The sequence below is a fragment of the Miniopterus natalensis genome, chromosome 1 (assembly GCF_054644295.1).
Source record: "Miniopterus natalensis isolate mMinNat1 chromosome 1, mMinNat1.hap1, whole genome shotgun sequence".
NCBI classification, from domain to species: Eukaryota; Metazoa; Chordata; class Mammalia; order Chiroptera; family Miniopteridae; genus Miniopterus; species Miniopterus natalensis.
The window spans coordinates 49,559,170-49,580,105 of record NC_142081.1 but is presented as its reverse complement, the minus strand read 5'-3'; the positions used below and the strand labels follow the sequence as shown (position 1 = coordinate 49,580,105).

Sequence of the window (20,936 nt, the reverse complement as noted above, 5' to 3'; positions counted from 1 at the left end):
GTTGGTCCAGCTCCATCACTAGCTGTGGAAACTTGAGCAAGTTACAGAAACTCTCTTGGCCTTGATTTTCTCATATGTTTGGTAATTATATAAGATTTTTGCATCTATGTTCATAGATCAAATGGCCTATGAAATACTGTGTATTTGATCAATTTTGGCATCAACAACAAATTAGCTTCATAACCAAGTGGGGAAGCTTTGCATTTTCTCACTTCTCTGGGATGGTTTGTATGAAGAAAGTGTTGCTATACCTTGAAAGACTGGCAAAACTCGCCACTAAAGCCATCTTTCATTTTTTACGGTAGCTATTTGACTACAGAATCAATTTGTTTAATATAATAATTCTACCCATGTTTTTTAAACATTTCTTCCTGAGTCAATTTTGATCATTTTAATTTTTTTTTCAGAAAGTTGTCCTTTTTTTTTCTAAATTTTCAAATTTAATACCACCAAATTATTCATATAATCATATTATGATGTATAAACACTAGTGCTGCTTTTATCTTATCATTTACTTATATTTTCTCTCTTTTGTAATATCAGTACTATAAGAGAGTTCTCTGGCATTTGTTTTCCATTTTTTCTTTTCTAACATATGCATTTAAAGCTATTCATTTTCCTCTCAGTTCATTTTAGCTGCATCATACAAGTTGTGTACATAATGCTTCTACTGTTGGGATATAATTATTTCATAAGTGATCCACTGATTAGTATTTTGACTCATCAGTTACTGAGAAAGTTTTTTTAATCTTCCAAAGATAAGTCATATAGGCTTAATTTTTGTAACCACATTGTGTTCAGAGGACACGGACTATATATTCAGTCTTTAGTATTTAATTGAAAAATGTTTCATGGCTTAGTATTGTAGATATCCCATATGAGGAATGAAGAGGAAAAGACCTTCGTTAGTAAAGTCGCCGGTTAACACAGTGAGGGGAAGGGGCGCCGTCTGGCAGATGGAGGTAGATAAGCCTTGTTCCTGTCCTAAGTGCTAACAGTTGGTAGATTGGAATATTGATGGTCTAAAAACACTAGTCACTGCTCTTGGCAGGAAGCCTGATTGCTTTATTTCTCGGACTCATTTTAATTTCCTCATATAGAAAAGGCAATTCATTTCCTTCCAGTGTCCCATTTGTTCAAAAAGTGATATATTAAGGAAACTCACCTTAAGTTCCTATTTCTTGGATCAGGAATTTTTAAGAAAATATTTGTCTAGAATGTGAGCATCCTCCACTTTGGAGTCTATAGTTTGTACTTGGCTACAAAGGTTTATCAGAGATCAGAGTCAAAGCATCTCTTACCCTCATTTCTACAGGTTAAAGCAGTTCTTACACACAATAAACATTGCCTCCTTTTCTCAAATCGCTTTATTAATGTAAAAACTTAAATTTTATAAATTATTTTCACAATGAGCATGCATTTTATTATAATCAGAAAATACATACATTTTAGAAAATAATATATATGTTTATTGTAGAAGATTTGAAAAGGTTAGAAACATTTAAAATAAATTGACAGCAAGTCTCCATACTTTCTGAATTCACTTTGTCCCTGGGACCTAGTCCCAGTAATTAGGGCTCTGCTTATTCGCGGGACCTCCCTCTCTGCATGCTTGGTTCCTGGTTTACCTAGGCCAGAGATAACATACCCACTTCTGTCCTTTCACTTCAGCTAGGGTCCTGTTAGCTGTACCTACCTACCTTTTTGCCTGCTCAAAAATGCTACATTTAAAGAAAAAAACCCACAAAACTGTTATCTTCCTTTGAATCCATCTCCTAATGATGAGTTACAGACTTCCACTTCCCAGGTCTGTGGCTAATTTTAGTGTTTCCTCTTGTTTTCTTCTGTCTTGCTTTTATTCTGCGTCCCTTGCCCTATTTTTATCTTATTCCACAAAACCCCACACTCTCAGTTCTCCGTACACCCTTGTTTGATCTGGTCTTATTTTGCTGCTAAGAAAGGACCTTCTTCCCCCCCCAAGATGCAGCGGACCGCTGAGGCATAGGAACCCTCTCCTATGAGATGTATTTTTACATGTTGTCCTTAATTATTCATTTAGTGAGTTTCCACACTGACCATAATTACATCTTATGCTTTGCTGGAGTAAGAAATGTTTTCGTATGTCACTTATTTTAGAGTAATTTTCAACATGCCCATATGCCCAAAATCAAGAATGAAAAAGACTATTAGCATTTCCATGAGACTATGGAAATATTCCCTCTAGTAAATTATTTCATGTTTTCCTCCAGCTTCTATAGCTTTTAAATGTTGGCATTTGTTTTAATGCTCCAGTCAATTGATTTTCAATGTGCTGTGTAATAAATATTCTCCATTACTTATTTTTTGAAATTAGCTTCACTCTCTTTTTGTAAAATGGATCATAGCTCTTTAACCAAACCAAACCAAACCAAACCAAACCAAACCAAACCAAACCAAACCAAACCAAACCAAACCAAACCAAACATTTCAATGAAATCTTCTTAGCTGTCTATCCAGAGCTCTTTGTTTTCTTTCAGCATGTTTAATTTTTTAGCAAGTGTTCTCTATATTTATTACTCTTACTATAGCCTATGGATTTAGAGGACTGACTATATATTACTCGAGCTCAATAAAAAGAAAATGGACATGGGGATTAGATGAAATGCATTAATCATTTACTTAATCTTAAAATATAAATTCACGCTCAAAATAACTTCTTGCTCAACTCTGCTTTCTTAGTTCATATGTATTTCTTAGTTTTCTGTGCTCAGTAGCAGACTCTCTTGTATCTCCACCCAGTGTTCCTTTGAGTTAGAATTATTAATTTTTCCCTACTAAGACAAACAACAAATTACCTGATATGACTGCAAATACAACTAAATTCCCTCCTTTTTTTTAGCTAAACCAAAAATGCTACGTCACACACTCATACATGCACACATTCACACACCCTTCAGCCCTTTGACCCAACTAGAACAGGAGACTATATGGATAGCTCATGGAAAATCTGTAAGGACAAGAACCATTCAATTCACTCTAATAATAATGACGATACCCACTTTGCTAGGCAGTAGAGGGGAAGCAGAGATAAATAATACATTCTCCTAATTCTGAAAGAACTCTTAACAGTTCTCTGCAAAACATCGTCATTATGGAATGAACTTGAGAGATTTACTTGGCACAGGCTACCTTTGAAAGCGATGGATCCAGTTTTTCTATCTGTATGAACCCTAACACAGGGTCCCCCGCTTGAGGACTCCCCCTCTTTGGCCATCCCGCTGCTCTGCAGACTCACATGAAACATAAAGAGCTTTGACCAGACCCTCGCGGGTAGCAAGGCTGGATCTTGCTGTTCAAAGTTAGAAAAATTGTTAGTAAAGCTTAACACCCTGGCAGAGAATCTCCCAGGATCATTACCAAACATATTCTCAGAATACACGTAATGAGGAAAATGTAATAATAAAGGGAAATATACGGCTACCACACTGTGGGATTGAAAAATAATGGAAGGCTGATCGTTTCAACGCTGTGGGGAGATACTCTGAAAGGAGTTTTAAGGATGATGAATACAAAATGTAAATGCCTCCCTTATAGCATTACTTATCAGCTAGGCTTTTACAGGATTTATGTAAATATCCATTTCGTATGCATTAGGCAGTTGTGTGAAATTCTCTGTAAATGGACCTTTAGAGAATGCTGGTCTTTTTCTCAGGAAGTCACCTGCATGGTGGGATAGGAAAAGCCTAGAGAAGACTCATCCAAACAAGTCTCTTTCTATCGATCGACAGTTGCTGATTGAAAATCCATCACCAATACTAATACTTCGTATTTCATAGTGTTTTGAAGTCTGTGAATGTTACCATCATACAATTGGTTCTTCCAATAATACCTTAGATAGCCAGGGTAGAGAGGAAAGTGACGCTTAGAGACCTTAAATCTTTCTGTAGATTACAAGACTCTTGGCAGAATATTTATTTACTTCACAAAAAAATGTGTTGTGCCCCTACTCTGTGCCAGGGACAATGATAGGCTCTAAGGAAAAAAGTATGAAAGACAGTGCCTGCCTAATGCAGCCCATTTTAAATATCATGTTATTGGACCTATGCTAGAAAACTGAGATTTCAGATTTTTCCACCCCACCAATGGTTTGTTATTAGAAAGTCTTTTCACATGCTATTAAAACTTATCTCCTTATAAAATATAAAATACCATGGGAGAGGTCCACATTTAACTTTTATCTACTGCAATTACTTTCTTGTGACTTGCTTGCTATGCTCCTTCCTAAGGGATAGGCAATGAAAGCAGTTCCTTGCAGAAAGAATTATAGAAGCCTGCTTTGAGGATGGGGAGGTGAGAAGGGTCAGGGAGGGTACAGAGTCATTTTCGAGAGGCTTGGGTAGGATACAAAAGAGGGGCGAGGATTTTCTAGGAGGTTAGGTTCAGCATTGAGAATACCTTTCATCTACTTTACAATTTTACCAAGAACCAACTTAGACTAAGGATAGTAATATAAATTCTTTTTTTTTTGTAACTAATGTTTTCTGACCACCTATTTCAAGCCAGAGACTAGGTCAGGCTCTGAGGACTGATGTAGCTTTGAGCAAGATTTGTCCCATCCTACTCCTCATGGAGTTTACAGTGCGGCAGGGACTTAGGCCTTGTCAAGGAACTCGAGCTCTGTAGTGCTAGGAAAGAAGCTCATACAGCAGGGGAGCCCAGTCCAACCTGGAAGATTAGGGAGTTCTTCGCATTCAAACAATTGACTTGGGCCCTGGAACACTGAGGCAAGAATAAGTGAGCAGAGTTGTGGAGCTGTCATCGTTTAAGTAAGTAATCAAAGGACTCTTTCAGAACAGCATTTTCCAAGAAAAGTGATAAAAATGGTTTCTTTTATGTTGAAATTCTTTAAATCCACTGACTTGGCTTGCATGGGGAACTTCTCTTTTTCACAGAAATTACATGTCTTCAAGAAGACCTTGCAGGCACTGATCTACCCCATGTCTTCCACCACCCCCCACAACTTTGAGGTCTGGACAGCTACGACACCCACCTACTGCTACGAGTGCGAGGGGCTGCTGTGGGGCATTGCCCGGCAAGGCATGAAGTGCTTGGAGTGCGGGGTGAAGTGCCATGAGAAGTGCCAGGACCTCCTCAACGCTGACTGCCTGCAGAGTGAGTACTTGCTGGGCTGCAGGACTGGCTTTGCGGAGCCTGCCTCATCCTATGTATTTCCAGATAAGTCCTAGGCCCTTGCTAGATTTCAATAAATCCTGCCTCACCTGGCCGGGCATGGCTCAGTGGTTAAGCGTCGACCTAGGATCCAGGAGATCGGGGTTCGATTCCTTGTCAGAGCACATGCCGGGTTGCGGGCTGCAGCCGATCAATGACTCTCTCATCATTGATGTTTCTATCTCTCTCTCCCTCTCCTTTCCTCTCTCTGAAATCAATAAAAATATATTTAATAAATAAATAAATAAATAAATAAATAAATAAATAAATAAATAAATAAATCCTGCCTCTCCCCTCCCACCACTTATGCAAAGAAACACCTGCCGCCCACTCAGTCACGTAGCTGAGCTGGGTGCGGTTCCTGCAGCATCGACCTCCCTCGGCACCATCAGATTGCTCAGAGTGAGTGCCTATAGAATGACTCCTGGTGGGTTTTCTCATTTTACCTCATAATAGCCCCATGGGGCAAGTGGGAATATGGAGAGTCATGTTCCTCAAACAGGGGCTACAACACCCTTGTGATTACAGCAGCTGGAATTTTTCCAAGCCTATCTGGTGTCTGGCCGAAGGAACCTTGCTCTCTGCATCCCATGCACTGGCTTTGGGATTGGGAGGTCTTGTGCTTGAGTGTCAAAGGCAAATCTAAGTTACCAGATATGTGACCTTGAGCAAGAATTTCAGCTTCTCTGGCTTTATTTTCCTCCACCAAATGGACAGGACTCGTACAATTTACCTCAGAGGGTTGTTGGAAAGTCTCTTCTAAGAGTCTGGCACATAGTAGATGCTCAATGAAACGTCTTCGTGCCCTTCTGTGCTTTCACGCTTCCAAATAGGTGCGTGTCATGTCGGCCTTCATGACGTGTTATCAGAAATGTTCCATTTCTAAAAAAATAATTCTTTATACTGATATTGTAGGTTAGATTCAGAAATGCCAAAACATCGCACTCTAAAGTATACGTTACTGACTTTTCACTGCCTCATTTATTTGGTCCTGTGTGCTGACCTTAAATGATTAAAAAAGCATTGCCAAAGAAATATATTTAAACATAGGTTTTTGTTTGCAGATAGTGTTTTTTCACATCTGAACGTCGTCCCCTCCGTTCATTGTTTATATAAATGCAGTCAACGTAAGGTCCATGGGTTGCTGAAATTGAAAAGGGACAGAGGAAAATGTCAAAGTAAAGATTAAATAAGAAATGCTTTCGCAGCGGGCTTTTTTGTAACAGAAGCATACATTCTACATTTTTCACTACCTGATTAGTATTCCTCCTACACAGTCAGAGCAAACTGAGGCTATTAATGGTAATAAATGCTTTTTTTTTTTTTTTTTTTTAGCAAAAGAAGTACTATCCCTTTGAAAAATAAAAGATATATGTATATTTTAGGAATGACTGCTGAGAAGAAGCAGACTAACTCAATATTACTCAGCTAATTTACTTGCAAAATCTCATAATTCAATTAAAATCCCATCCATTTGTTTAGAAAATGAATCGTAAAATAGGCGTTTTAAGAAATAAGCTTATTAGGTCAGCAACGTTTGCAAAAACAAGCAGGAAAGGTATTGCCATCTAGACACAAGTGGCTCGAATCCCTTTAAAAAATGATGCAGCTCATGCCTGAGAAATGAGCTCATCCTTCTTTCATTCTTTTGCAGAACAGAAATGCCACAGATTTATTACACTTTAGAAACATTTTCATAATCTATTTCCATTTCTTAAGACAGCATATATTATTGGATATTGGCCAATAAATTAGGCAAATTTTTCATTGAGGTTGTTCATTAAAATGCACATATAAATGGGAAGAATCAACAATAGTTCAGAAGAATGAGAGTAGGTATATGTGTCCCAGGAAGGGGGTATTTTCTTTAATAACACCTCCTTTTTTGCTAAAACCCATATTCTCACATTGAACAGAAATGGGTTTTACAAGTATATGAATATAGCTTCACCACTTTCCATAATAACTATCAATAAAATTTAAAACCTTCCCATGAATCAGTGACATTTTCCTTAAGAAATTTCTCCTGATCATCACTTTGAGCCAGACATTTGCAACAGGAGCACCTTGTGTGAGATATTTCCACGTATGCCATCATCGAAAAAAAAGGAAAGAATAAAAATTTAAGAGAAATCAGAGTTGGAAGGTGTAGCTAATGTAGCCTCTTGTAGGAGGTTCTCTGATTTCCTTCTCAAAATGGTCATTCGTCTCTGAACACCTCCAGGGAAAATTTCACACCTTGGTAGACAGCTGAATTCATCATGGGAAAATTCTAGCTTACAAGTTAAAATTTGAACTCTTTCCTGCCTCCTTTCACTTCTATTCTTTAAACCAAATCTTACCTCTGGAGAAAACATTTAATAAATTTATTTCCATTGCATATAACAGTTTTTCAAATTATTGAAAATAATTTATTTTTTAGTAATTAAAGGCTCTAAGCTTTTAAAAAATTTCTGGATTCTAATGCATATACAAGCACAAAAAAAGTTGATGTACTACTTAAGTAAACACACGTAACCGGAAAGGGAGGTCCTAGGTGAACCCCTTTCTGCTTGCTTTGCCGTAGTTACCCAGCCCCTCGTGTTCAGAGCAGATGAAGGCCTTGTTCAGTTGTTAGCTGGGCACTAACGTTACAACATGTTTGCTAGTCCTCAATTGCTCACCGAATAGAGCAGATTCTGTGAGTAAATTTACTCTATTGCTGAGATCCAGACACTTGGTTGCCTGGGTTTCTAGGACCCTTATTATTTTGCTAATCTTTTTCTGCAGTCTGTCCCCTTACATACATTCTCTCTCTACCCTTCTCCCCTCCTCTCCCTCTCTCTCTCTTTCTCTCTCTCTCTCTCTCTCTCACTCACATACACACACAAAAGAAAAAAACTTTGCACATGGTCTGACCTATGACCCATGCAAGAAAGAAAGTATCTAAATTTACTTCAAATTGATCTGAGTCTGGTATTTCACTCCCATCAAGTCTTGGTCTGTGTCTTATACACTTGCAGTCATGCGGGATTAAATCAGATGACTCTAAAAGCCCACTCACTCCTCAGTACTTCTTTGAAGGTTCAGATATACAATACAAACATCAAATAATTTCCCCAAACAGTCTCATTTCAGCTCCTGTTTAGCTAAGTTTACTTGGCGGTGGTTCCTACACTTTACTGTCTTCCTGGCCCAAGACTGACAGCTATGTAGTTATAGGTAAGAATAGAGGAGACCAAAGGGAAACCGAAAGATCAGTCCTTGAGAAAGAGAACTGACTTTCCTTTCTGTCTCAGTTCCAGGCCAGTGGCCATAGCCAGAGTCTGACTGCCTTTTTATTTTATTTTTTAATAACTCACTTGGGTCTTGCTATCTAAAAAGACATATTTTTCTTTCTTCTTTATAAAAAAGCATTAGTTGGAGGAAAAGTTTTAGACCATGAATGATATTAATATAACCCTTCAGGAATTGCCATTACAGTCATGGTGGCAGTTTTAACTAGAAAAAAAGCAAAAAAAAGTATGTGCTAGCTGGGGTGAGGAAGTGTGCAGAGTGAGGCATACATAGAGGAGAGATCATATGTGAAATGGCTTTATCCTTTGGAATTAGAAAAGAGACAACTTCAATATTGGAAAAATGCGCAAATATGGTATCTAACCCAACTGACCTTTACTTCCTTACACATTTCCAAAGAAGGAATCCCAGAGTCCCACTGAATAAGCATTCTGCCTAATAAAGACAAAAAATATTTCATGGAAAGTTCAGGAAAGCAGCATCTCGTGAGCATATTCTTTTGTTCTGTGTGTTCCCTGCTGACATTACGTGTTCCAGTTACTACCCATTGAAAATTCCTACCATTAGGAAACCTGGCTAGTGTTCTCCTGTCCGCACACTAGGTACTGATTCCCTTTCTCTGTATCTGTGTGGCACATTTTGCAATCGTGGTATCTGAAGACGGTCGGTTATTTGTATTGAACAGCTTCTGCCAGTGGGAACTTTATTCTGGGCTTTCAGAGCGCAAAAGAAAGTAATTGATGTCCCCTCAACTCAAACCTATTTCTAAAACTTAATTCAGATGAATAGATGGGTACACAAATCTTGGAAACTTCTGACATCTCCTTTTTCAACATACAAAATATGCTTATGTAATGAATCCTCTTATGAAATGAGAAGCAGCGTTCTGTGTATCCACTGCTACAGAGGGAGACCATAGTCTATTTCCCCAGAACTTAGCACACATTTAGCACAGTTAGTTGCTTAATAAATGTCAGTTAAGCAACAAATGAGGACATAAGAACCATAGTTAGAAGTAGCACGTAATGATTTAAAGAACTTTTTAGAGGAGCCTTTAAGATCAGTAGATTGGGGAACCCAATCTACTGATTTTACTGAGTTTACACAATTTAGTATCTTGCCAAAAAAGAATCAAGAGGATATATAGGTAGAGTTAGAACCCAGATCTATGAACTCCAAGCCCAGTGTTCTCTCCTAATTTATAAAGAAATATACAAAGTTGACCCTAAGGAAAAAAATGAAAGTGATTGAATTTTATTTGGAGTGCTTTTCCAGTCCCCTGTAGAGTACCCCAGTTTGTAAGACATCCTATGCTGCCCAGACCTTGGCTTCACAGAATTTCCCATTGCGATGATGCCTCAAGGCTTGTCCACTATGACCAACCCATCAACTTGGGGTATATGCCTATCACAGCATACTTATTACATTGACTTTTCAACAACACTGAAGATGAACCAATCTGATAAGTTAATTTGGGTTAAAGCAGAATCGTAGTTAAGTTACCTTAATACTATGTCAGTTCCTTAACTCAAAAGAATAAACTAATAATGGAGCATTTTCAGGTGCTGGGGTAAGCTGCTGTAAGGAGACGAAAGGGTGACTATGCCTTATATAATGTCACACAGGTATTACACATAAACATAAGCAATGGGTTGTCCTGAGATACTTGAGAAAGATCTAGTTTCTCACCCTGCCACTACTGGAATTTTTCAAAACCTCTCTGAGCATAATTTTCCACATATGTGAAAAGAATTAATAATACCTGTTCATGTCTTCCAGTTAAAGACCACCAGGGACACAACTGTAGTTTTAAAAGTTTAGTTTATTATCCATTGCTAAAGGGGGAATGCAGAACCGGTTGAACTACACTGTCTCAGTAAGAGATTAGACTGCAGAGGTTCCCCTTGGACTGTGTGTGGTCCGGAAGTGAGAACAACTCTATGATTCTGCAGGTTAAAATGTTACCTATAAGGAGGACAGACAAGAGTGAAGCTAATAGCCATATTTAGTAAAGAAACAGTGGTCACTTGGTTAGAAGAGGGGATGTTGGGTATTTTGGTATTTTGTGACCTTGTTTTCATTTGTGATAACATTGGTGGAAGTGAAGTTCCTGGGGTGCTGCAAGGAAAAGAATTTCCTGAGACCCCCATGGGAGAATGAGGTTTTGTGGAAAGCTTTATTGATGTAAAATTAAGGGGGTTCCCTTCAAGGCCCCATCTCTGTCTCACCATGAAAGAAGTCCAGTCTTCAGCAGGGCCAGAATTAAGGCCACTGTCCAGAATTTCTGTTTCATATTAAAGTCCAGTCCAGCATCTGGCTAGCTTAGCTAGTGTTCCCAGCTCCAGTCCAGCATCCTGCATGTGGAGTCTTGAGGCTACATGGCATGGACAAAAGTGGATCACAGAGCAAGCAAGCAAGAGGGAATAAGGAGTGAGAGAGAGAGAGAGAGGGAGAAGGAGCTCGTTGGGGATTTTAACTTTCCAAAATTTCATGCATTTCTTTCTTATTGGTTTTTTTTTTTTTTTTCTTTCTCGGCCTGACTTTATTATTTTTTTAAATTTATCTTTATTGTTGAAAGTATTACAGGTGTACCATTTCCCCCCCCAATTGACCCCCTCCACTTCACTACCACCCTGTCCTCAGCCATCACCCCATTATTGGCTGTGTCCATGGGTTATGCATACATACATATAGCTTCTTTGGTTAATCTCTTCCCACCCTCCACCCCCTTCCCTCTTTCCTCTGAAATATGATCATCTGTTGCATGCATCAGTGTCTATGGATCTATTTAGTTTGTCAAATTCTTTTGTTCATTAGCTTCTTCTTAAAGAAGACCCTTCAACTTTTCCTGTAGTGCTGGTCTGGTGGCGATGAACTCCTTTAGCTTTTTCTTATCTGTGAAGCTCTTCATCTGACCTTCAGTTCTAAATGATAGCTTTGATGGGTAGAGCAATCTTGGTTGTAGTTCCTTGTTTTTCATCACTTTGAATATTTCTTGCCACTCCCTTCTGGCCTGCAGAGTTTCTGTTGAGAAATCAGCTGACAGTCTTATGGGTGCTCCCTTCTAAGTAGCTAATTGCTTTTCTCTTGCTTCTTTTAAGATTCTCTCTTTGTCTTTAAACTTTGGCATTTTAATTATGATGTGTCTTGCTGTGGGCCTCTTTGGGTTCCTCTTGTTTGGGACCCTCTGGGCTTCCTGGACTTGTAAGTCTATTTCTTTCTCCAGGTAGGGGAAGTTTTCTGTAATTATTTTTTCAAATAGGTTTTCAATTTCTTGCTCTTTCTTCTCCTTCTGGCACCCCAATAATACAAATGTTGGGCCTCTTGAAGTTGTCCCAGAAGCTCCTTATACTATCTTCATATTTCTGGATTCTTTTTTCTTTTTGCTCTTCTGGTTGGGTGTTTTTTGTTTCCTCATGTTCCAAATTACTGATTTGATTCTCAGCATCCTCTACTGTTGATTCCCTGTAAGTTATTCTTCATTTCAATTCGTGTAGCCCTCATTTCAAATTGGTACTTTATTATGTCATTGATGGTCTCAGTTGTTTTCATAATACTCTTATTAATATGATTGAGCATCCTTATAAACAAAATCCTAAACTCTGTATCTGTTAGGTTGCTTGGTTCTATTTCATTTAGTTCCTCTTCTAGAGATTTCTTCTCTTCTTTCCTTTGTGACATGTTTCTTTGCCTCCCAGGAGTTTGTTTCTATGTATTAGGTAGAGCTGCTATGTCTCCTGGAATTTGTAGAGTGGCTTTGTGTAGTAGGTGTCCTGTAGGGTCCAGTGGCTCAGCCTCCCCAGTCACCTGAGCTGGGCTTTCTAGGTGCTCCCCTGTGTGGGCTGTGTGCACTGTCCTGTTGTAGTTGAGCCTTGGTTGCTGTTGGCATCACTGGGAGGAATTGACTCCCAGGCCAGTCAGCTGTGAGGACCAGCTGCAACTACAACCAAAGAGCTGCTGTGCTGGAGACACCCCTATGGAGCAGGATTTACTTCAGTGGGGCTTTGGTGTTCACCAAGTGTGCCCCTTGAGTGTGTCACTTGTGGACATGGGGTTGTAATCCAGCATGGCCGAGTCTGACCACGAGGTGCCACCAGGCCTCTCTGAGGCCTCCTGGGAGGTGGAAAGTCAACCTGTGCCAGTGCTTTGTCCAGAGCCACCCAGCATGAGCTACACAGCAAACCGTAGATGGCTGCTACTTGTGCTGGGCTTGGAGGTGCCCAGGAGAGGCCAAGCTATGAGCCACTGCAGGCTGCTGCTAGTGCCAGGCCTGGGGCCACTTATCAAGCCGTATGGGGCCCGCTGCTGCTTGTTTTAGAGATTTTAGGAAAGTCCTAAGCATGAGGCTCTAGAGGCCCCTTGCACAGAAAAGCCCCTGGAAATGGCCTGGATGAGCTGCAGGTGGGGAGGGGCGGGGTCTCCGGGAATCACGGGGCGGGGCCAAAGGTGAGAGTCAGGTGCTGGCGATTCAAACATGGCGCCTGCCTGCCGGCTGTGTGCGGGGAGGACTCGCCAAAGGAGCCATGGCCTCTGCCAGCCCTTCTGCCTGGGAGGAAGCCGCCCCTCCAGCTCTCGCCCGGATCTCAGGCAGGTTAGTTCCTCCCCGAGTGTCCCGGGTCCTTTCAGGCTGCTGCCCGGCGCTGTGCTCAGAGGGAGCGTCCGAGTGAGTCCGTGCGCGGGCCCTTTAGAGGAGCTGCTGGGACTCCCGCAGCCTTCGTGACCCTCAGGGACAGTCCCGCTGGTTTCACAGCCCGGAGTTGTGGGGACGTCTCTTCCCTGCCCTGGAGCCCTGGGCTGGGGGCCTGCTGTGGGGCTGGGACCCCTCCCTCCTCTGGGAAACCTCCACCGCCGAGATTCCCTCCTGGGTTTCAACCAGGGCACCGGGTGTGGGCCCGAGGCCGCGTCTCCGGGATTCAGCCCCGATCCACCCGTGTCTCCGCCCCTCCTACCGCTCTCGGTGCTGCTTCAGGTCCCTGGTTGTGGGGCTTCTGTTCAGCCAGATCTCAGGAGGCTCTGAGTGACGGTGGTTCTGTATTTTAGTTGTAATTCTGATGTGGTTGCGGGAGGCGGCGGGTGCGGCTGCTACCTACGCGCCATCTTGTTTCCTCCTCTCATGCATTTCTAATAGGGTTCGCCCCTTAAACAATCCACTGTTCCACAGGCTAGACTGAAAGGCAAGCAACTCCCCTGTGTCACCCCAACTTCACTGTGCATGCACCCATCTCCCTCTTTGATCCCTTCTCCCAGTGATTTGCAGGGAATGGACCAGTGGTTCCCTGTGGAGTGTGAAGCGTGAAGCTGTCGCTTCCTGGTGACGTGGCCCAGATGGCCATGCTTATAATGTTTGGCCCCCCCTTTGCTCTCTTCCTATTATTAATATTAATAACTAGCTATGATGATAACATTTAGACAAAAATATGAAGTGGCCTTGTTTGTTTCTCTTTAACAGTGTCATAGAGTGACTATGTGTGAGGTGGCTGTCCTGTGAGCTTGCTCATGTCCAGCAGGAGAGCAGCTTGGCCTAGCCCTGAGCTCCAGGCCAGCTTCCAAGGACACTGTCAGCCAGGTTCCTGGTTGTCAGAGCCTGTGTGAGAAAAGAGAAATAGAAAGAATCTAGTGTTTACATTTTTTGTTTTACCTTTTTTGTTTGTTTTTTTCTTGAAAAAAACATGAAGAAACCTATGTAACTAAAATGGTAAGAACAAAATGGTCATTTCTCCTTCCACCCCCCACCCCTCCCTTGCTTTTTTCTTTTTTTCCTTAAATAGTAAAAATATTTTTGAAATTGTTCATTTTTTAAGAAATAATTAATTTGTTCCCCTAATTCATATAAATGGTTTTTCACTCTGAAATGATTAGGAAATTAAAAAAATAGGTATTTAGATAATGCTTGTGACATGTAGTAGCTTTGACGTGCAATTGTGAGAGTGAATTCCTGATTCTATCTTCTTTGAATGTGCAAATGTTTCTAAACTTGTTCTAAATGTTTGTATTTACAATTAATGGGACAATTGAATATGGTGGGGGTGGTATAGATGGAGAAGGACGAAATGTTGCCATTTGTTTGTTTTTGGACCCAAGTACACTGACAGTGAAGTCACTTCATAGGAGGTGGCTGTTTCTTGAGAGAGGGCTACCTGCCCACATTTCCCTATGTCAGTGAGGGGGCCACCCATGGGAGTGGGGGATGATGCTATGCTAGATCTGTGTTCCTCCAGTTACCTTTCTGTTAATTATCAGTCCTTTGTCGGTTTGCCAGAAATCCTGTGGAGTGTGTGGCTTTGATTATATAAGACAAAGGAGGTGGGCGACTTGAAGACTGGGGGAGATGCAGGTTGGTTCCTTGAAAAGAGTGAAGGAGGGTTAAGATTATCTTGAGTGTAAAGCAATTAAAGGGAAAGGGTAGGAAATACTAACTCATGTCCACCTACATGATTTCATGGGAAAGAAAAACAGAGAGGCACCAAAAGCAGGCCCACCTACATGATTTTACTGGGAAAGAAAAGAAAAGCAACAAAGGTTTTCTTTGCTTCATAGGTCATGTAGTCTTGAAGCTCAGAACCACACAATTTTTTGTTAATGTGAAATTTCTTAGTAAGTGCTTATATCTTCACCTTCTGGACATTCTGAAGTCCCTATCCATGTTCAGTTATTAGTGTTGAAACAGTATTCATCATCTCCTTTAACCTTTACAAGGACTCAGGTAAGGAAGGCTACCTGCCCTATTTTTTCCTTTTGTTTTTCAGATGAAGAGATTAAGGTTTTCAAAGATAATGTAAGGAGCCCAATTTCACATGGTTAAGAAGTGACAAACCAGGATTCACAACAAAGACTGTTTCCCTCTATACAAAAGCACCATGAGCCACTATGCTTTATTGCCTTATTTAAAAGTGATTTTCTTGATATATTTCTTCCATTCATATTTGGACTTATGCCCTTGTTTTACACAGACCATTAAGTACATGAGGTATATGGGGCAACCAAATTCTGCTTTCTAATGATGGGCACACAGCCTTTGTTTTCAGAAAATTCCAAATCTGAAGACAAGGGATCTTCATAAGGTGCATTCCACAGTATGTTTATCATTTTACAGTGAATTTATTTTTGTTTATTCCAGAATTGTGGCCTTGTTATCAGAGTGTATAAGAAGTTCCTAACGCATTAAATTACACTGGAGCCAAATTAGTTAAATATAGTAATAATTTTATTTTAGGTTTCCCTAAGAAATATTTTGTCTTCTTTATTTATTGGGTGAGCTAGATACTTGGAAAACACAATTAAGGTTGGCCTTGCAGGCTAGCATGTAGGATGTATGTACATTCAGGTAGGCGTGGCAGTGGTGATAGGTATATATTCAAGAATTCTGTGAGGCAGTTGCTTGAAATCAGCCATGTTTGGCATATTTACGCCACAAAAATCTGCTAATGATACTTACAAATCACGTTTGGATTTTGTTTGTTTGTTTCTGTGGGGGACTGGGGAAGAAAATGTGACCACTGAGTTTAGAAAGCCTCTTTTTCTATTTAAAGAAAAGATCATATGCTGAGAATAGAGAGTAAGGGGGTGAGATAGGTGAATAGAGTTGATGTGTTTTGGAACAGCTATGAGAAAAGTAGGAAAGAGAAGAGACTGAGACCAAGGGAGAATAGCGCAGCAGTTATATATATATATAGATAACTATTTTGAAGACGCATTAAAGTTGTAAATTGCCATATAAAGGTGGTGAAATTGTGAATTTCACATGAAATTTTTATTTTGGGTAATAAATAAAAATTAAAGAAAATTGGCTGTCTCATTAAATTATGTAGAAGGGAATCATGTGGGATAAGTCTGCCTCTGTTTAAGAATGAATTCTTTTGCAGTTTTGCTGTGCATAGTTGTATTGACTGATCTGTCAATTGTTTTTGAAAATAACAATGATGCATTTCATTTGTATAATGTATTATACTTTACAAAGTGCTTTCACTGTACATTGTCTCCTTTTATTTCATTTATTTTTTATCTCTGGTTGGCATATTACTATATTTCAATTAAGGTATTAGACCTTTTATCAGACACTTTGAAGGAAGACTCATATAAATGCAAATGTAAATTTATCTCTCATGACTTTGAGATAAACAGAATAAGCCAGAAGGAAAATAATAAACCAAAAGGGCTGGAAATTCTTTGCAAATTGCGCCTGTTTAAAAAATAGTTTTGTTTTGTTTTTAAAGATGATATATGTGGGTTTAAACAATAGGGCAATAGAAAGTACTTGCAGATCAGGGACAAAAATTAATTATAAATTGTCTCTGTATCTCTGAACTAAACAGATCAAAGTTAAATTATTTTCTCCAGATCAAAAATATAAGATTAGAACTTTTAAAAATTTAGATATCTTTTCTGGATATAACAGGTAAAGGGCTTAAACACAAGTCTCTGCTAACCTACTCTCCTAGGCTGGCGATTTCACAATTTATGGGTCTGTTGTCTGTACAAGATAGAGATCTTCTACTCCAACATTAAGAGTATTTGTGAAGGAGTTCAAAGCAAACTGTGGTGCGTTCCTAATTTATTCTTCAAAAGAATTCAAGATCAGTTGTTAAGTAAAGAGATTTGATTCCTTTAAATGAAAAATCTCTTGACATTCTAGTCTTAAATTTAGTAGTTTTTACTTGAATGAGCATTTATTATGTGAGTCGTGGTCAGCTGGCTCTTCCTAAATTTAGAAAAAATAATCAAAATATATTTAACTCTGGGGGACTTTAATACTCTTTTCTGGAGCCTTGGGGAGCACTGATTATCACAAAGTTAATAGTTGTTTAGAAAACTTGGAGGGAGTCAAAATTTTTATGATACTTCTAACTCTTTGGACATTCTTAGGATGACCTTTACAAACCAAACATTTGCGGCACTTTGAATCTAGCAGGTAGCTTTTTCAAGCCATCACTGTTCTATTTACTGACTATTTCAGTACTTATAGTAAAATCTGCCCATTGAATAGTTCTGTTATCAGTGGGGTGCCCTCTGTTTCCTCACCTGTCACAGGTGGAAGTAGAGCTCTTGGGGTGTCATGGGGAAAATAATTTCCTGAGTTCCCCTCAGGAGGTTGAGGTATGGTGGAAAGATTTATTGGTGATGTAAAATTAAGGGGTTCCCCTCCAAGATCCCATCTTCCTCCATCTCACCATGGAAAAATCCCAGCTGTATCTTCAGCAGGGCAAGGAGTAAAGCCACTTCCCAGAGTTTCTGCTCCATATCAGAGCACAGTCTAGTCCAGTCCAGTCCAGCATCTGGCTAGCTTAGCTTGTGTTCCCAGCTGCAGTCCATTGTGTGTGGGGTCTGCATGACCAACGGCTGCTTAAGGCCAGTGGGAGTCACAGAGCAAGCAAGAAACAGGAGCTCAAGAGCAAACAAGCAAGAAACAGAATTCTTTGTCTGGGAATTATAACTGGGAGCCTAACCAATCAGCCCTTCAGGATTTCACACACTTGTGGTGGCTCCACCCCCGTAGCCAATTATCTTTCTCCCAGGTTAGGCTGACAGGCAAGCACCTTTCCTACATCACCCCAACTTCACTGCATGTGTGCCCATCTTGTCCTTTGTTGGACTCCTTTCCCCAGAATGGACCAGTGGTTCCCTGAGGAGTGTGAAACTGCAGCCTCCTGGTGAAGCTACCCAAATGACCATGCTTATAACATTTGGCTTTCCCTTTGCTCTTTTTCTATTATTAATGTTAACTAGCTAGTTACAATAGTAACAGTTGCAACTAGTATTTAGTCTAGCCTACACTTATTTTGCTGTGTAATAATTATGTACTGTGATGTTATGTCAATGTAAGAAACATCCAAACCTATAAGAATATTTATGAGTTTATTTGAGCAAAACTGACAGTTGCCAGAAGCAAAACCTCAAGGAACTGAGAAAATGCTCTAGAAAACGGTAGTTTTGCACCTTATTTTATGCTGCATTACAATAAAAAGAGGTATAAGTAGTGAAATCCATTGGTGATAGATTAGGGAGACAGGTGAAAGCAAAGCAGGGACAATAGGAGGGCGGTAACTTCTGGGACTGGATAAAAAAATAAAATGATAGACACATACTTATTTTACATAGGTGGGTACAGGAAAGCTAACAGTCAACAATTAACATGATAACAATAAGAATGAGGAGATTTGTGGTCTCCTGCTCTGGTGCAGTGATTGTGCTTTGAGGGGAAATTACTTTGTTATTGCAAATGCATGTTTATCGGGTATGTTATCCTAGATGCAAAAAGACTACAGACTGGCTAGGTTAAGGTGAAGATTGACCTTTGTTAGGGAAAAATACTGCCCTAGAACATTACTACCTTCCATGAACTGCTTTTAGTTAAAAAAGTTTTAATTTCAGACTATCCTATGTGGTTACTTTAAGCCTCTGAGTTTGTAAAGCCGCCAGGCAGGCCTCCCCTGAGCTTGTCAGGTTTAGTATGTGGCCCCTTTTCCTCCACAGTTATTGATAAATTACAAATATGCTTAATTGCTTTAGGGTACATAATGTACAAATGTGTAACTGTTCTAGGGCATACTTTAACAAATGTTCAGGTCATTTAAAATGGCAAATTACCTTAAATGGAATGCATTAGATTTTAGTATTTTTTTAAAAATGTTATTTGTAGCCAAAGGGTTTTTTTTTGTTTGTTTTTAAAAATAAAGACAAGGAATCTGCTCTTTCTACCATTAGAATGTTCATCTCTTTTAACTTTCTCTAATTACACCTTAATTACTATTAATATATTTTTTCCACTTTCATAAACAAATGTTATACTTTCAAATAAATAAAGTTTTTACTAAATTACTGCTGTCAAATTGCATATGAATTTATAAAAAGGAAAGTTAGTAGCTGACCTTTTCCCTTTTGTCTTAGCTTCTATACTTAAATTGGCTTAAGAGTCACAGAATTAGATTCAAAGAACATTACCAAGGCTATCCTTTTGGTAGAAATTGTGCAGATAATTTATCCCATTTAACCTCAACATGTTATGAAATATTGTACAAGTTTGCCTATTTTTGAAATATAATATTTTTAAAAATCAATAATACAAGTCGGGCAATACTTAGTCATGTAGATGAATATTGGAACAGTCACTAACTGAACACAAGCTTCTCATCTTTTCACTGCCTCTTAGTTGCTTCTGTGTCAAAAAAGGTTTGCTTTCAGCACCGGCAGTTCCTGCAGACCCTGGTGCATAGGCATTTGCTTTCTCACTTCAAATTCACTAAACAACTATGAGAGTTGAAATCATGGTTCACTATTTATTTGTTCTGTAATATTGAGAAACCCAGAGGCCAGAAAGAACGTGAGAACAGCTGGCTGGTAGCTGGGAAAGGTGGAGGGACCTAAGAATGGACTATTGGAAATCCTTCACTGCCAGAAGGATTTGTGTTATCAACAAAAATACTCAGAAAGTTGAGACCAATCATAAAAAAACAATGTCCTAGAAATCAAAAAGAGTTTTGAGTGGAAAGTGAGAATTCGGACTGTTCAAAACTATGACCCTATAATAAAATGATAATTCAAGTCTGTGGTCTATTAGATACTTTAGAGGTTTTCAAGCCCAGTGGTTTCTAAATCTTTTTTAAACAGCAGAATCACTTTCAATGTAAGTAAAATCTTACTCTATATTTCAAAATACAACAAATAGTAATGGTATTTATTTTACAAGAAAAAAATCATTTAATTGTGATAAATTTCATCAGTAAAAATAATTAGATATTTTGGATGAACACAAATATTTGAGATATTGATTTTGAGTGACATTTGCCATATATATCCAATCTATTTCCCAACTTGATTTGGTTATCCATTGAGTAAATATGGGTGGTATATAATACATTTAATTGTGCACAATCTTTTGGGGTTTTTTGAAATTTGGTTTTGAAAATTCAAACTAAATATTTGCACAACCCCTGATTTAGTCCAATAATACAAGTGAGAAAACTGGAGATCATTGAGTTCCATTCACTTGCCAAAACCATAAGTTGTTCATTGTGACTTGATCTCCTGATATTTTCTAAAAAGGCCACTCTGACCCCTCAGAATAAAAGCACTCATTCATTCTCATATTCCTCCTCCTTTTTCTCCCTTTCTCAGGCCATCAGCAAGTAACTGCACATACATTTATACCACCATTACTTTTTCCGTTATAGGAGCAGCAGAAAAGAGTTCTAAGCATGGCGCTGAAGACAAGACTCAGACTATTATTACAGCTATGAAAGAAAGAATGAAGATCAGGGAAAAAAATAGACCAGAGGTTTTTGAAGTAATTCAAGAAATGTTTCAGATATCCAAGGAAGATTTTGTTCAGTACACAAAGGCAGCCAAACAGAGTGTATTGGATGGGACATCTAAGTGGTCAGCAAAAATAACCATTACAGGTAAAAATAAGTCTTTAAAATTTTTAGCCTGCATTGAGTTTTTATGTATCTTAGAAA

General features: G+C 39.2%; 1 protein-coding gene across 1 annotated transcript in view; it reads left to right on the top strand.

The window, feature by feature from the left end:
• The window catches only part of UNC13C (unc-13 homolog C), a 460,865-nt gene that overhangs the window by 185,363 nt on the left and 254,566 nt on the right, over positions 1-20,936 (top strand). The window contains exons 7-8 of the mRNA XM_087821385.1: positions 4,932-5,151; positions 20,652-20,879. Of these exons, the coding sequence (XP_087677511.1) occupies positions 4,932-5,151; positions 20,652-20,879 (448 nt within the window). The remainder of the gene's footprint in view (positions 1-4,931; positions 5,152-20,651; positions 20,880-20,936) is intronic.